This window comes from Haliotis cracherodii, unplaced genomic scaffold, assembly GCF_022045235.1.
Source record: "Haliotis cracherodii isolate W230 unplaced genomic scaffold, xgHalCrac1.p SCAF_3, whole genome shotgun sequence".
In the NCBI taxonomy this organism is placed as follows: domain Eukaryota; kingdom Metazoa; phylum Mollusca; class Gastropoda; order Lepetellida; family Haliotidae; genus Haliotis; species Haliotis cracherodii.
This window is the reverse complement of record NW_027266286.1, coordinates 20,013,492-20,031,668: the sequence shown is the minus strand read 5'-3', so window position 1 is coordinate 20,031,668 and position 18,177 is coordinate 20,013,492. Positions and strand designations below refer to the sequence as shown.

Genomic DNA, 18,177 nt, shown 5'->3' with positions numbered 1-18,177 from the left:
ACGTAAGAAGTGTGTTAGATTGAATGATACGTTTTAGGTCGGAGACGCTATCCACATGGACAATCGCCTCAAGATCTGACGTAACCCTCGACAATAAGCGAGTTGTGTAGCGTGCGTCAGTCACAACAGAGTAATGCAGCTAACAACAGACATAATCAAACGAAAATGGCTGACTATTTCAAAACCCACTAAAAACAACAAAACAGAGTATATTGGTAAAATGATAAAAAAATTATCAGAAAAAAACATTCAACGAGCAACCTGTGAGTATGGATTTGCGATGCTTATAGCAGATGTTCCAGCAATATAAAAAGACCATTCCTAATGAACTTCATACACTTTGCACGTCAGGGCTACACGCCGCCAAGTCTGTAAAGATGATACGCAGGGACTCCTTGTATGTAGACAGTGTAAAATAAAACAGAACCCCAAACAACCTCACGTAAAATCATTCCCACACTCTTTGAAGAGTGATAACAACTAAACTTGATACATCTAAACACCTTCTGAGTTCTTCTGACAGTGATATTTCAGATATAAAAGATAGTATAAACATATTCGATATAAGACGATACAGGCTGAGAAAGACATCCCTGAGAGCAGCATCCCTGATTTAAAAGTGAGTTTTCAGCAGCGTTGCCATGACGGACAGGATGAGCGCAATGCCGGAGACGGATGTAAAGCTCGCACCGCCTGAAACAGAAACAAAGCTATAATGCAACAGTCTGTGTATATAGCGTCAGAATGAGGTTAAATGTTGATTATATTAATCGTTTACGAACATTGAAACAGCGTGACTGTGTGTGTGAAGGATATCTAATGATCAAGGACAAGGATGTCTCACAGGAGAAGAACATTTAACTGGACAAGGATATGGCGGGACGAAGGTATCGCCTGGCCAAAGGAGATGTCTAGGCATGGGCAACTGACATGACCATGATATATTACGGGACAAGGTGCGCATGAGAAGGATATATCACAGGACAGGATGTCTCACATCTTGCGGGACAATAGCATTGCACTGCAATAGGACACCGTACGATAATATGACATCGCACGGAAAAAGGACATCACCCGTGTCATGGGCATCTTGTGGGACAAGATTATCACTGGTTATAAGGACGTAGCCATAACGAATGTCTTATTAATTACGACAATATATTCTTTGGTTTGTTTTTGGTTTACGTTGCGACAGAGAAGGTAAAAATTCAATTGCGTTTCATGCAATCACAGAGTGAACGAGCACGTCAAGGTTGAATGAAGTCGCTGTGTGCTATTCAAGCTGTAACACGGTGGTGTTTTTTGAGAGAATTAGTGAGTGAGTCTGGTTTAACGCCGCTTTTAACAGTATTTCAGTTATATCACGGCGTGTCAGCTTAATGTGGGAGGAAAGCCCGAAGTGATGCAGGTCTCAGACGTTTACCACTTCGGTGACACCCACGAGCACGGGTATGGTGCTGACAAATCCGTTAATGCACAGATCCGTTACAGATTCCTCCTAGAGAAGTGTCCAGATAGGTAAATGTGTTCAGTGATGGTATTACATGGACCGAAATATACTCACTAACGGATAGAAAATTGGTATAAATAGCAATTCGTTTCAATCCGCTTTCTTGGGGACGTTATAAAAGTACAATCATGAAACAAATGATCCAAAATAGTATCATCGGTACTTACTGCAGCCCAAAGCGGCTCTCAAGGCGTTGTTGGACGTGATGGCGACGTCGATGAGTTGTTTAGTAGCTACGTCTGTGAAACTGCCTGTGCAGCTGCTGGACTGGGTGGACAGACATGAGATGTAGGTTTGGTAGTTCCTGTGTACAGATGAGACAACATATTACATACCGGCCCCCAGCGGTATTGTAGCTAATGACAAGTTATATTGTTGTTCTTATTTCAAATTGAAAAACTAATGAGATTATGAATCGCAATTTGAGTGGTCAAAAAGCCGTTCTTCTGAAATATCGAATACTTAAAACATCCGCAAATCTGAACACACATACATTTCTATTTCCGAAATAAACAATTGTTAATAGACAAAGTATCGTTTACTCATACCATATTGACTTAACAGATGACAAAATCTAAAATTGATTATTTGAGTACAATACGTTAAGCCCGATTTCCACTGCCGTGATATTGCCAGATCATTGCTAAAAGCGGCCTAAAAACAAATATTTCAAATATCATTGTCTATTAGAATAAATCACAATGAATGTGTTATTAACAAAGAAAAAAACAATTAGAATAAGAAGGTTATTTCATATCGAGCACAAGTTCTATTCAAGATGGTGCAAAACGAGTAACAGAAACGCATAAGAAAAAATAACTTCGCTCGATATCGATGTACCGCCATAATCGAAATATCTTCGCTTGGGATCCATATAATATCTAAACATGTTACATACGTGCATCCAGTCGTCCCTGTAAGAGCACCGGTCAGGGAGCAGGATCCTAAGCTGCAGGAAGCTCCTGATCCTGTACCTGAAGTAAAGGCAATTTTCCATAAGGCATTCACTGAAACTTATTCCGAACTCCGTTGAGTAACATTACTCAGTGCCCATTGTTCGGTTATTTGGTAACTTGTTAATCTAGACGTTTTTAAGGTTCTACTACACCAAATCAGTACCAGTTTGGAGAGTGCGGTTTTCGTAGGGAGCCTTCAGTGCAGATCGAGAGATATCTGCAGGCTGTGATTGGAGGATATTCTGTAAGATTTTTATGTCTTTCAAATGTACATCCATCCAGTTATTAAAACTGACCATGTTTTTCTATATTTAGTACTGTCTTTTTCAACATGATGACTTATGCTGAATGTGACCACAGCTATTTTCAAGTAGGTGACATTTGGTGCGAAACTGGGGGTGGTGTGTTTAGCTTCCGGTACTCGGAAAAGGAGCTGGCTAAGCTAGTCATTTTTATTTTTTTTATTGCTGCTCTAAGGCCAAACTGTGCACACACGTACAGGTAATAGCTGTTGAATGCTTAGTTATTTTAAAAAAAATCATAACGTTACAATAGAAGTCTATGGGAAAACATTTGGTTGTGTGTAACCTTAAGGATATGGCGGGACGAAGGTATCGCGTGGCATATGGAGATGTCTCGGCATGGGCAACAAACAGGACAATGACATATTACGGGAAAAGGTGCACAAAAGAAGGATAAATCACAAGACAAGACGTCTCACATATTGTGGGACAATGGTATCACGCGGTAATAGTACATCGCGCGTAACAGGGGCACCACATGGGTCAAGGGCATTACAGGAATAGAACATCTTGGGTGATAAAGACTTCTCTCAGTACAGGAACATCTCGGGTGATAAGGGCATCTTGCAGGACAGTGACATCTCGGGTAATAAGGACGTAGCTCTCCTGTCACCATACTGAGTGTCTTATCAATTAACGAGTATATTCTTGTTTTGTTTAGGTTATGTTTAAGTTGCGTCAGAGAAGGTTGAAATTCAATTGTATTACATACAATCACAGAGTGAACGAAAGAGTTTATGATGAATGAAGCTGCTGTGAGCAATATTCCAGCTGTATCACGTCGGTCTCTAATTAATCAAGTAATAAACCACGCAAAGCAGTGACTGGAAACATGTCTCAGCTATCAGGACACCCGGCATATCCCCCAAGTCACACAGTGGTATGAAAATCAATTCTTTTTAATCCGCTTTCTTGGGGACGTTAAAATACAATCACAAATAATTCAAATATTAATGTCATCGGTACTTACTGCAGCTCAAAGCGGCTCTCAAGGCGTTGTTGGCCGTGATGGCAGCGTCGATGACTTGTTTAGCAATTACGTCTGTGCTACTGCTGGTGCAGCTGCTGGACTGGGTGGACAGACATGAGATGTAGGTTTGGTAGTTCCTGTGTACAGATGAGACAACATATTACACACCGGCCCTATTATAACCAGTTATATTTTAATTATTATTTCCAAAATGTAAAACTAGTCTTATTATGAATCGGAATCTGAGTGGTCGAAAAGCCGTTCATCTGAAATCTTCCGATATGGAATACATACCCTCCCCCCATTTGAATCTTTTATTTCCGATGTAAACAATAGTTAATGGACAAAGTATCGTTTACGCATACCATAATGACTTTAACAGTTGACAATATCTAAAATTAATTATTGGAGTACAATGCGTGAAGCCCAATTTCCCCCGCCGTGATATTGCCGGACGATTGCTAAAAGCCGCGTAAAAACAATTATTTGAGAATGCATCACAGTATTACATATCTCAGATTTTGAATTATAGTCCCTAGTATATAAAGGAAATTCAAACAAGATATTTGAAATATTGTCATTGTCTATTAGAATGAAACACAACGAACGAGTTATTAATATAGAAAATAACCCAATTAGAATAAGAAGTTTATTTCAATCGGGCACAAGTTACATTCAAGATGATGCGAAACGAGTAATAGAAACGCATTAAAAATATCTACGCTCGATATCGATTTATCTTGGCTTGGGATCCATGTAATATCTAAGCATGTTACGTACGTGCATCCAGCCGTCCCTGTAAGAGTACCGGTTAGTGTGCATGATGCCAAGCTGCAGGCAGCTCCTGTTCCAAGAAGGGCACCTGCAGAAAAAAACAATTTTTCCATAAGGAATTCACTGAAACTTATTCCAGAATCCGTTAGGCATCATTATTCAGTGCCAATCGTTCGGTTATTTGGCAACTTGTTAATCCTAACGGTTTTTTAGAGCGTCCGTGCTTTCGAGGTTTCACTGGACATGTACAATGTATGTGGAAATGAAGTAACTCTTTGACTTGTTATTGAAATATCAATCGCCCTAAAGATTACTGTCTGAGATTTTTGTTTTACAAATATCACATAATTCTAATTTCGACCATTGATCAGTTGATTCAGACACGGCAAACCCAGCCATAAAGAAGGTATGGGTGATCAAGGGCCTTCCCAGGCATTGTTCTAAATCCATGATGACAATGAATAATAATAGAACACTGCGTTTGGTCTCGTGTAGTGGTAGAGAAGGGGTGTTGTGTTATTTTAGGTCAGGGATCAATACGTACCGAGTGTGAAAATGGTGCACAATGCCTATAAATGATGCTTATGATTCGTTCGTGAAGTGTGTCAGAACTGAGATGATATCAAAGATACCCACAAGACAAGTGCGTGTATATGACAGTGGTAAAAGAAGAAAGCGAAAGTGTAGAAAACCATGGTGGACTTATAATCTTACGTCATTGTGGAATGACATGTGCAGAGCAGAGAGAAAAAGGAATAAGGAAAAGGGTCCAAGGAAGCGGCTGTATAAGCATGTTTATGAGAAGAAAAGAAAGTGCTTTGACAGATGTGTGACGAAAGCGAAAAGACAAGGCACACGGAAGGCAGTAGAAGATATTGAAAGACTATGTGATACAGAACAAGGGGAGTTTTGGAAGAAGATAGGGAAGATCGGTGTCGGTAACAACAGGAATAGGAGAATACCTTTTGAAGTCCAGTTAGAAGATGGAACAATATCCAGTAACCGAAGAACAGTTTTAGAAGCTTGGAAGAATGCATATTCAAGCCTGTTAAACTGTAACATTAGTACAACAGAACCCTGTGATACAGATGAAGACGGACTTAGTGAGACTCCTCTGGACACTGTGACATCAAGACACGAGGTACAACAGGCTATTATGCAGGCGAAAAATGGAACATCACCGCGAAGTGACGATATACCAGCTGAAGTTTTAGAAAAATGAAAATTGTTTAAATTTCTTATAAAATCTGCTTAACTTATGTTTCCGTGCTGGTCAAGTACCCTCACTATGGGCAAAGGGGATAATCAATCTTATTCGGAAGAGTTCTACTGCAGACCCAAGGGATCCACTCGCCTACAGAGGTATCACTCTAGCAAATTCAACATTCAAGATTTATTGTGGACTCCTGAATAATCGACTTTCTAAGCATGCTGAACTCAAAGATTTATTGTCTGATAATCAAAATGGATTTAGAAAAGGTCGATCAACGGTGGAACATGTGTCAACATTAACATCTATAATTGAAACGAGGAAAAGTCTCAAGAAATCAACTTTTGTCAGTTTTATTGACTTTACGAAGGCTTATGATTGCATAGACAGAAGTATTCTCTGGAATAAATTACGTTATATCGGCATTCAGGGACGATTTTTAAATGCTCTCGTGTCGCTGTTTAGAGGCGTTAAATGCTGTGTACGACTAAATGGACAATACACTCCATGGTTCGAAGTGAAATGTGGCCTCAAACAAGGTTGTCTTTTATCACCGCTTTTATTTAACCTCTATGTGAACGATCTGATTGACAAGGTAAATGCTATGTCTCTAGGCGTTGAAGTCGAAAACATCAGTATCCTCGCCTATGCAGATGACATCATACTCATTACAAAAAAATGAGGAGAATATGAATCTGTTGTTGGACGTTCTACATAAGTGGTGCGTTGAAAATAATATGAACATTAAATGCAGGAAAGTCCAAGTTAATCCACTTCAGGAATCCATCGGTATGTCGAACTACACAGCGTTTCGAGTGTGGGACGAATGTTATTGAAATTGTCGACAGTTATAATTATCTGGGCTTACTCCTCTATGAACACTTGGGCTATAGGAGAATGGGACAAGCTATAGCAAGTTCGGCTAACAGAGCTTTAGGGCTGCTGATATAAAAAATTCAAGGTTCTCGGAGGGATGCAGTACAATACATACACTAAGCTTTATTACTCCATGGTGTGGGCGACAATGCAGTGTGGATCAGCTATCTGGGGAACATACAATTTCAGCTGTATCAACGCAGTCCAGAACAAGGCTATGCGATTTTTCATTGGATTGAAAAAGTTTACTCCGAATAATGCTGTATCTGGAGACATGGGGTGGATTCCCCCAATAGTAAGACAATGGGAAACTACCTCAAAGTTCTACAAACGTTGCAGCTTCCTTCTACAACATAGATTAACAAGAAAAGTATTTGTGTGGGCCAATAAACACGCACTAAACAACAAGAGGACTGGAACTTCAGAGTACACACGAAGTATAAACAATTAGGTCTATCTGTTTTTACCTCCACAAATAACACGTATCACTATCGTCAAATTGGAGGTAAAGTGAGAGATACTGTATTTCAACGCTTCAAGGAAAATTTCAGTGAGTCAAGTGAACAGCCGAAGCGGTAACGGAGGCAACAAGCTACGACTATATAATCAGCTGAAGAACGAATATAATGTTGCTTATTTTAATCAGATTCCTATGTCAAAGTCTAACAGACGCTCTCTAGCTGTATTCAGATGTGGTGTAGCCCCAATACGAGTCGAGACTGGGCGATATACAAACCTACTTATCAACTAGTGAGTGTGCTTTTATTGTGATACGTGTGTGGAAGACGAAGTCCATGTTCTATTGCGCTGCCCAACTTATAATGACGTTCGACAGGTTTTATTAGATAAATGTAATGAAGTGTGGTGTGGTTTTAAAGATGAATGTGATATTGTGAAAGTTTGTTTTTTATCCTTGCCAGTCCCAGTGTTGTAACGCTTAGTGCCAAAACCTGCAAGGCAATTTTACAGCTACGTAGACATATTTTATATAAAGCTTAATATTTTTTTAACTTGCATACATGTTGTACAGAATTTTATCTTCGATAATTTTTTGAAACTATGGTTATACTACTTCTAGTAGTTTGTTTCTCATAACTCCAATAGGAGTGGCTTTTTAAATTTTATTTTATGTTATTTTCATAGCATTTTATATGTAAATTGAGGCGAGACATAAAAAAACTATCTGTCTGTCTGTCTGTCTGTCTGTAAGTTGACAATAGTGATTATCAATTCGAAAGAAGGGTTAGATGGTCACACATCACTGATTATCTCTTAGCCATCACTTGAGAGAGAAAACATCAATCACGAAACGAAGATGGCGTGTCCCCATATAAAGGTTGAGAGCCTGGTGTGTAGGGTAGGGACAGACAGACAGACATTAACGTCTCACTACATACACACCATTATCATACACAGAGATGGGGGTTGTGGGTTGGGGTGGCCACGAGTACAATCTGCCTCGGTAAGACCTAGTTCATTGCAGAAACAAATCAAATTAATTCTCCATTTGGACAGACAAGCTGGATTAAAACTATATAAGTCATTATAGAATATTTAAAAAAAATATTATAGATTAGGATTGAGAAAAATTAAAAATATTACATAAAGCTAAAAGTCTCCTACTATGAACAGCTGAATTGTGAAATGTATATCTATTGTAAAATTAGTAAAACTGCATTTCCCTGGAGAATCAAGGTATTTTACACATTGGTGTATACTTCGGTGGTCACTGGAACATGACTTCCACAAGTTTTAAACATTCACGCTGAAGGAGAATGTAAGGTGAATCAAATGGAGGTCAGAACGCGTGCATCTTTGTTCAAACAAAAGAATTCCTACATCAAGTAATATTGCTCTATTAAATTTGATATTGAGAATGTTAAAAGTCTGTAGGTATATTCTTCCCTGGAAGAAAATACCTTAGTCTATACAAGCAACAAGAGCTATTCGTTTGCTCAAACAGTCTTGATAACCCGATCGTAAATGGTAACGTGTGTTATACTTTTGTCTGAGGAGGGAACAGTTAAAATCATGTTAAAACCATATCTCTCTCTCTCTCTCTCTCTCTCTCTCTCTCTCTCTCTCTCTCTCTCTCTCTCTCTCTCTCTCTCTCTCTCTCTCTCTCTCTCTCTCTCTCTCTCTCTCTCTCTAGTGTTGTATGCATATATATTGAATTTGAATTTTTGTAAATACCAGGGAGAGGGCAATCTAAGTTGGAAGAACTTGTCCCCCAATCCCGTTCACTCCTTGTGAAATAAATATGTTTAAATCAAAATCATGTAGTATTAAAAAAAACATATCAGAACGAGTAACATGTGCTATACCATTGACTAAGGAGGGAACAGTTAAAAGCATGTGGCATTAAAACAACATCTTAGAACGAATAACATTTACTATACCTTTGACTAAAGAAAGAGCAGTTAAAATCCTGTTACAGTAGTATTAAAAAGAAATCTCATAACGGGTAGCACATGATTGTCCTTGAATCTAGAACAACGATTCTTAAGTAGCTTTCCTCCTTTTTCGAATACTAGTCTCAGAACGAGTTATTATTCCTTTGTCAAATAAGGGAAAAGTTAAAATTTTATATTAATAATATTAATATTGGACCGAGCAAGATATGCTTTTCCTTTAATCACGAAAAACAGTAAGTATCATGCATACCATCTCATTCTAAAGATGTAAAATCAATAGCATAAAACCTTTTAGTTCCTGTAAAAGTTCAAACTTACCAAGCAAGAGGATTACGGTCGTGAATTTCATGGTCGCCGGTTACTTGTTTGACTGAAAGCGTACCAGCGACTGGACGAGTTGTAGTTGCGACGATAGATGAAGTGTTTCCCAAGCACTGTCGCCATATGTATTATATTTGTGTACGTGTCGCCATGGTGATGCTCGCCATCGTGAATGTAAGTTTATCCATACAACAAAACCCATTTAATCTTTGTGAGGATGTAGAACATCCATTGATCTATTTCACAAAGATTACCCCCACCCGCCGACCTTCACCTCCCCTCTCTCACACTCACTCCCCCCCCCCCCCCCCCTCCCCCCTGCTGACCTGCAAAGCTTGAGTATTTGCTTATCACTATGGTTTAAACAGAAAATAAACAATCGAAAAATGGTTTGTCCGACTTCAAAAGATGAAGACACAGGTTGGCATGACAGACCATAAACAAAATAACATGACGATATTGCTGTGTAAAACACAACCTCATGGTCATAGTATATATGGCACTATGTATAGTAATTAAAACGTATACACACTGTTAAAGCTTTAATTATTTCAAATAAAATTTTATATCATATAATGGGTAGGTTTCTCGGCAGGATAAAGCCAACGGATAAAAACGATATCCGTTGGGGTCATATGCGGATAGAGATGCAAATATCAAAGGTCAGGTAGGGACAACTTTCAGTGTTTACAAACAAACATAGCGTCGCCCTTGTCATTCGGCAATCGAGTCAGAATTAACCATCGGGAATCTGGATAAACTAAAGGGATAATTGCTATCATTATCAAAAGAACAGTCTAATATACTGAAAATCAGTGTCTAACTGTGATGTAGCTAAGGCATTTTATAACTTTTGGCAACTTTGGAGATATAAATTTCGAACAAAGGCTCGCTAAATAGAAGGTTTATTCCTAATGCAGGATATTTACCATCCCCAAACACACTCGCGTGATAACCTCTATATATCAGACACATATCATACAGTTTTAGGGTCTATACGTCTTCAGGAGCAACGCTTGTTCCAACTACAATCATGATTGATAAGGATTATTATGTTTGACAGTTTTACCAAGACGTTAACCCGTAGAGGGTACATATGAACCCAAGGGACCCCAGGTTAAAACATGTTAAATAAGAGCCTCACTAAAATCTTGCATTTATTACAAGACGTGATTAGGAACACTGATCATTGCATATTCTTGGGAAGGAGGTGGGTGGGGCGTGTGTGTGTGTGTGTGTGTGTGTGTGTGTGTGTGTGTGTGTGTGTGTGTGTGTGTGTGTGTGTGTGTGTGTGTGTGTGTGTGTGTGTGTGTGTGCAAAAACAAATGTTCAAGAATATTCCAATTAAATAATTTTGCTTCGGGTTTAATACTGAAAATAAACTGTTAATAGCGCATGCATGAGCTCCTGAAAAACGTGTGCTGTGCAAAAGGTGTTCGGTTCCTGATCTCAGAGTAAAAGATATTATCTTCTATCAAACATCATTTCAATATAGAAAAATATTTATTTGGAGTAAGAGACCTTAAATTTTGTAGCATTAGGTCAAATATTCTCCCCCCATAGGAGTAAAATGTGTATTTAATTTCTTCATTTTGTCTCTAGCTGCTGCTTATAAATATGAAATACATAAGGGTATCTCTCCCATTGGCAGCTATTATTCACCCTTTATTTTCTCTCTCTCTGTTTCTCTCTCTCTCTTTCGTTTTGTTTGTCTTCCTTTGTAGCTTTTCATCTATGCATTTTATTCCACATTCCTTCTCTGCACTCTTTCATTTATTTTGTTGTACAATTATCCCTAAATATATATGTGAAAATGAAAACGTCGCCCCAGCAACGCGTTTTTCGCCATCATCATGATGTAAATTCGTTTCTCTGTACTTTTAATTAAAAACCTTAGGTCTGTGTAGATTTATATTAAACATAATCCTCAACACGTTTCGAACTAAAAATATTGAGCGTCTGTTTAACACCTGAAAACAACAGAATCAGTAAAGGCGCCATCGTGTCCCTGGATAGTTTGTCTGGTCCATCACTTGATTGTCTGGTCAAGAGTCGATTGTTTACAAGACGTCGTTGTTTGGCAGGAGAATTGCTGTATGGCTGTACTTTTCTATGCAAATTGTGTGAATGGCGCTTGCTTCCAGTAGGGGCCACCTTTTCGTGAACACCTGGTGTTATCACTTATTGCCCTTATCTATTCATCCCCACACCCTACATAATGCCACATACCAAGCACCCTTTCCAGTTACAGCTTCACTGACGTCAAAGTGGACGTGTCATCTTCAGCCTTCACTATCCATTCATATACCTCATTATCGATTATTGGAAAGTGCATCCTGGTGCTAATTATGACTATGTGAAACTCATATTGATGTGATGGTTGTGGCATGAGAAGGATAAATATATGAATAATACACGATTCTGATAAAATTAAACGTGCAATGTCAAGAGTTTAAACTGAGACATGTTTCAATTATAGCATAAAATTTCAGCATGTTTTTTTACCATTCGGCGTAATTCAACTGTGGGAGAACATTTATCTGACACAAAGGGACTGACCTTTTAACATCAACAGTTGTGATTTGGTTCGGGACAGTTTATTTAGTCAGTCAGCGGTCCAGGGAGACATTTATATCTCTGAAATGACCCCCAAACGTCTTTTCAGGACATCCAAAGTGTCCAATGTAAAACCCGAGGACATATTATGGTTACCTCATCATTTTCTTGTACAGATTCAACAATAAAAACAATCCCAGACACTCACCCCCAGCCCGCTAGGTATGTATCCCAGACACTTACCCCCAGCCCGCTAGGTATGTATTCCAGACACTTACCCTCAACCCGCTACAGTATGTATCCCAGACACTTCCCCTCAACCCGCTACAGTATGTATCCCAGACACTTACCCTCAACCCGCTTCAGTATGTATCCCAGACACCTACCCTCAACCCGCTACAGTATGTATCCCAGACACCTACCCTCAACCCGCTACAGTATGTATCCCAGACACCTACCCCCAACCCACTACAGTATGTATCCCAGACTCTCACCCCAACCCACTACAGTATGTATTCCAGACACTTACCCTCAACCCGCTACAGTATGTATCCTATACACTCACCCCAACCCACTACAGTATGTATTCCAGACACTTGCCCCCAATCCACTACAGTATGTATTCCAGACACTCACCCCAACCCACTACAGTATGTATCCCAGACACTCACCCCAACCCGCTACAGTATGTATCCCAGACACTTCCCCTCAAACCACTACAGTATGTATCCCAGACACCTACCCTTAACCCGCTACAGTATGTATCCCAGACACTTACCCCCAGCCCGCTAGGTATATATTCCAGACACTTCCCCTCAACCCGCTACAATATGTATCCTAGACTCTTACCTCCAATCCACTACAGTATGTATTCCAGACACTCACCCCAACCCACTACAGTATGTATCCCAGACACTCACCCCAACCCACTACAGTATGTATCCCAGACACTCACCCCAACCCACTACAGTATGTATCCCAGACACTTACCTCCAATCCACTACAGTATGTATCACAGACACTTACCGCCAACCAGCTACAGTATGTATCCCAGACACTTACCCTCAACCAGCTACAGTATGTATCCCAGACACTTACCCTGAACCCGTTACAATATGTATCCCAGACACTTACCTCCAATCCACTACAGTATGTATTCCAGACACTCACCCGAACCCACTACAGTATGTATCCCAGACACTCACCCCAACCCACTACAGTATGTATCCCAGACACTTCCCTCCAATCCACTACAGTATGTATCCCAGACACTTACCTCCAATCCACTACAGTATGTATCACAGACACTTACCCTCAACCCACTACAGTATGTATCCCAGACACTCACCCCAACCCACTACAGTATGTATCCCAGACACTTACCCTCAACCCACTACAGTATGTATCCTATACACTCACCCCAACCCTTTGCGAATGTCAGTGTTTCATGAATCAACCATCAAAACATATTTTAACTTTTTGAAATCTCTTTTTGAGCTCCGTGTTTTTTTCTATTTAGAAGTATATTATTCATTATTTCTAACAACAGAATATTCGTTTTGTTAACTCTAAAATTACACGTTTGAAGCGTCTATTGTGAAAAATATACCTTAAGCAAATGTCCATCGGATTATAACTGGGAGACTCATTTACGCTCTGTATTTCGTGAAACCTCGTTACTCGTCACGTTACTGTTCCGAGTGAAATCGTTTGGATTGACAAATGTCCGGGTTAAAGAGTGATGGGTATATGGTAATGTCCTTTTGGTAATAAATAGAAGTTTCAAACAGACATTATCCTGTAGGACGGGTTTCAGGTTTAAAGAGGTTTAATAATATTTCTAATGCCGGTTTTTGATCACGTCAACCTGAATGTGATGGTCATGAACCATTATAGCAGGGCCAACATGTGTACGACATGAGGTCGTTGCTGTGTGACGTGCTGTCATATCGATCACATCTGTTTGTTTACACTGAAAAGTTAATGGACTATATTATCTTGTAGTCTCTGTGCGTCCTGACAAAGCTATACTGGACTATAGTAGATGTAATTTATTCAATACGCGGCCACACTGGATTGGTGTGTGCTATTATTACACTGTTTGAGTGAGCTTTTTTGTGTAGTTTGATTATTGATTATCAGTAATGAGTCTAAAGTCTTTTTATTTTCTCCATTAAGGCCATCACAGGTGGTGCCAGAGCAAATATAAAAGTAGAACATTATTATTCATTTATCATTATTAATGTTTGAGTTTGTATCTTATTGAACACTTAACTGATAATTTTTGACAAACATTTGAATTCTTTAAAATTGGAAGTACAAAATGTGTTTGGTAATCTTAAATAGTTTTGTGGTTTATAAAGTAATCTATAATAACGAAATGCTTAGCAGCGGAACATATAATGAAATTCGTACGTAACGGCGGAAAAGTCATATGAAATACACAGTCTGTTTTCTCTGGCAATGGTAGTCCAGCCATCTGTCTCAACTGGGGGGTTATGATTTGTTGTAACATATTTAAGTATAGGATAGGCAATAGGTTTGGGTCAAAACAAGAAGCTGCTAAAAGCAGGTACAATGTAGTTGTTTTAGGTATTGGTAATATGTGCCTTTAGAACTTGACATGGTATCACTTTGCCATTTTTGAATATAATGATCTTTCAGAATTCTTTCCACAGTTGAGACAATCAAGTGGCGCGGCTTTCAAAATTAGAAATACTTCCCATAGCTCTTTAATACCGTCTGTATGTGAATTAACCAAGGGTATACGTGAGCGTTTATTGTTTTATCAGTTATTATATACTAATACTGTAGTAAGGAGGATAATTTTCTTAGCATTTATTAATTGATAGAGGACATCTACCCAATTCCCCATAAACCATTAATTCGGATTGGACGGTTTCAATCCTACTGCAAGTTACAGAAATGTTAAGTGGACACGTTCTATTATATGTAGACATTCGTAAACCCATACCTAGGATCCGTAAAACAGTATAGGTAAAACCATGACGTAATAGGCAATCAAGAGGAAGGTCAATGTTTCTTGCTTTTTTTCAACAAACTGAACATAGCTTTTTGTATTATCTGCTAAAGTTCTAAATACGCATTTTAATTTTTTCTGTTCTTATGAAATTCAATTCCCAAGTAGTTATAAGACTCGACAGTGTTTAATTCAGTATCACCATTAAAAAATGATATATTTCTAAGGCCCACTACCAAATGACAATTTTAGTATTTGATATATTAACAGTTAGTTTCCATCGTTCACAATAGTTCACAATAGTCTAAAGATTTTTGTACCTTGGGTCACCATCAATCAAAACTGCATCGTCTGCATAAAGAAGAACCAACAACTGAAAACCTAGTAACCAATTGTCTTCATTATGTAATTGAATATCAATGTCTTTACTGTCATTATCTAACATATAATATTCCAGATCGTTAAGAAAAAGTGAAAAAAAGGTAATGGGGTTAAGGTCTCTTCTCTTCTTGTCTAACTCCACAATAACTTAGGAAGAAGTTCGATCTTTGATTAAAAATAGAAACACATGGTCTTATTCCTTTGTACGTGTTTTGGATTAACCGAAAGAATGTACCCGTTATTCCCCTTTCATGTAGCTTATACCAGATGCCCACCCTCAAGACATTATCAAAAGCTTTAAAGAAGTCAATGAATGCGCAATGTATTTTTTGAGAAGGTGCATTACACATATGTGATCAATTGTTGAATGGTGCTTACGAAAACTTGCCTGGGCATGGGATAAGATATTATCTATTTCTAAGCCTCCGGTTCAGAATACCCGTACAACACTTTCCAAGACAACTGAAGATAGGTGATAGGTCGATGGGAGTTAGGATCATTTGTATCTCCCTTTTTCTTACATATTGGTCTAATGTCTCCAGTTAGCCATTGATCTGGGACTATTCCTGTTGTTAGTATGAGGTTATACAATAAAACATAAGTGTGTATACATATATCAATGGAGTCAATAATATAGTCTTTCTTAATGTCATCTTAGCCTGCTGCTTTATAACGTTTTAAAGACTTGGACTGCTTCTCTGACTTCTTCAGCTGTAATCGTTTCATTTAGGTTATCGTTGTCAAATTCATTTGGTTCCACGTCTTCAAGATCGTGATTTAGATCGTGATCTTCATATTGTTTAGAATTAATATCTTTAAAAGAGGTACAGAGTTCCTTCAAAGGAGATAACTTCGCGTCATGAATGTTTTCCGTTTTCTGGTTTACTGTTTTCCAAACTTCTTCCAGTGAATATTTTAAATGACTACTTAGTAATTCTCTTTCAGTAATTTTATGTTTACTTATTTGCTTATTCAAGCATTTTTTGTAAGCTTTTGCGTGGTTTTATAATTCACTTTATTAACAAGGCACATTTTCTAACTGTAACGGTTTTAACTCTAATATAGGTTTCCCTCATCTGTTTGCAATCAGCATTAAATCACGGCTTGTTCCTTTTCTTATTCTGCTTAACGGTAATACTTTTCCGTATACCAAATGTAGAGCAAGCTGCGCTGTGAAGCAGCTCTGAAATGAAGCTTGCTGATCTGTTGATAACGTCATCCGGTTCCACAAGACCATCCCGTGACTTTATTGAGGAGACAAGTTATATCACCGAGCTGAGTTTTCACAGAATGATTTAGCAAGATTCCTATCGTAAAATTTAACTCTAGGAGTTTTAAAACAGCTAAGTCTGATTCAGCGTCCTTATCATACCTTACTGGTATATTTATCGCGTGCAATGAGACACTAACACGACAATGTGCATCTGAATAAAGCGTGGAGAATTCCTCAATAATATAATGGTATGCAAAAAGTGAAGCTAAAACGTAGTCTATAACACTTTTGTCTTTACATGTATGCTTACCAAGCAATCTTTCGTTTCCCAAACGGCCATTGCAGATGAATAAACTCAAGTTTTTACAGATGTCTACAAGTTTAAAACCACATTTATTAATTCTTACTTTATCTGGAGTATTGCGAGTACGAGTTATGTTTAATATATCTAGTACAATAGCAGAATCGAACTCTTCAGCATCAAACTCATCAATGATGTGTTTATCAAATACACAGAAATCTTGTCCTAGCATTAAAATCATCAATTAGAATAAGGTTTTCAGCACGACTTAGCATATCAAAGATTGATTTTTCTTTTTCTGAAAACATATCCAAACCCGCATTCTTCGAGTCTTGGGGAGAAAGAGAGACAACGCCAAACAGAATATCATGTTCAACGTTGATCAGTTCCTCAGACAATTCCAACCACATTGCATAAATTCATTATTGTTGTCGAGGAGTGTAACATATTTACCAATATATTCCTTGACTAATAATCCTATTCTCACAGCGCGCCTAGTATATTTAAGTCTGTGTTTAATGTATACTTTATAACCATCAATTTGGATGTCGTCTAGCTCATCTGTCTCAGTTTCTTGGAAACCTATAATATCATACTTTGCTATTAGCTCAAGGAACTCGGGATACTGCCAGCGCCTTCTAAGTCCACAAACGTTTCGGCTAAGGAGGCGGACTAGGCTATCATGAGTAGGTGTTTCACATGAATTTTCATAAATAGATGGACGTCGGTTTTTCCGTATATGGTCATTGGACCGAAAAACGACGTTTTTTGGACGCTTTCAGACCATCGTTTTTCCGTCCGAATGACGTCGGAATTTACAGGGAGAGAACAATATCATCGCATGAATTTTCATCAGTAGATGGATCTGATGTAGCATCAGTCCTGCTAGACGAATTTGTTGGCAAATAAACAGGGTCCTCTCTCTCCCTACCAGTGTCTGTAGTCGATGAAACAAATGACGTCTGCAGAGATATTACCTGCGCTACCACCAGTGTTGAATGCATTATTGCGAGCAAGAAAGTTCTCATCATCATCATTCGTAAATGATACTACATCATCGTCATCATAGGATTTGTTTACAGGAATATCTTTACATTTAAAATCGCCATTTCGAGCATCAGAGTTAGATAAAATATTACATGCAGTGATTTCAGGTGTCATAGCAGGATTTAAGCTTTTAAATAGCTGAAAATACGTATCAACGTGACACGTGTTCATATCTCTGTCGCCAGCCATTAATTCATCACAAACTACTGAAGATTAGTTTTGAATGGTATAAGTCTTAGTACTTACACTATCCTCACTAACTTGCTGGGTAGTCATTTGACTATTATTATTATTATTATTATTATTATTATTATTATTAAACACACACAACTCTTCTGTTATCTGTTGTCTGCTAGCACGAGCGGA

The 18,177-nt window shown here is 38.4% G+C and overlaps 1 protein-coding gene across 1 annotated transcript; it reads right to left on the bottom strand.

Moving 5' to 3' along the window:
- Window positions 1-432: 432 nt before the first annotated feature.
- Window positions 433-9,361, bottom strand: LOC139476041 (mucin-19-like). Its single transcript, XM_071259280.1, has 6 exons — window positions 9,331-9,361; window positions 4,519-4,600; window positions 3,739-3,875; window positions 2,409-2,484; window positions 1,678-1,814; window positions 433-693 (listed from the first exon to the last, which is right to left on the bottom strand). The coding sequence occupies exons 1-6, from the start codon at window positions 9,359-9,361 to the stop codon at window positions 614-616; spliced, it is 543 nt and encodes a 180-aa protein (XP_071115381.1). The 3' UTR covers window positions 433-613.
- Between the last annotated feature and the right edge of the window lie 8,816 nt (window positions 9,362-18,177).

What these genes read in the sequence shown, in the direction of transcription:
- LOC139476041 (XM_071259280.1), bottom strand. Translation starts at nt 9,361, where the DNA reads ATGAAATTCACGACCGTAATCCTCTTGCTTG. An exon ending in ACAGGGACGGCTGGATGCAC is followed by an intron (nt 3,876 to 4,518) that starts GTACGTAACATG and finishes ATCTGTACACAG; the next exon opens with GAACTACCAAACCTACATCT. An exon ending in ACAGGGACGACTGGATGCAC is followed by an intron (nt 1,815 to 2,408) that starts GTATGTAACATG and finishes ATCTGTACACAG; the next exon opens with GAACTACCAAACCTACATCT.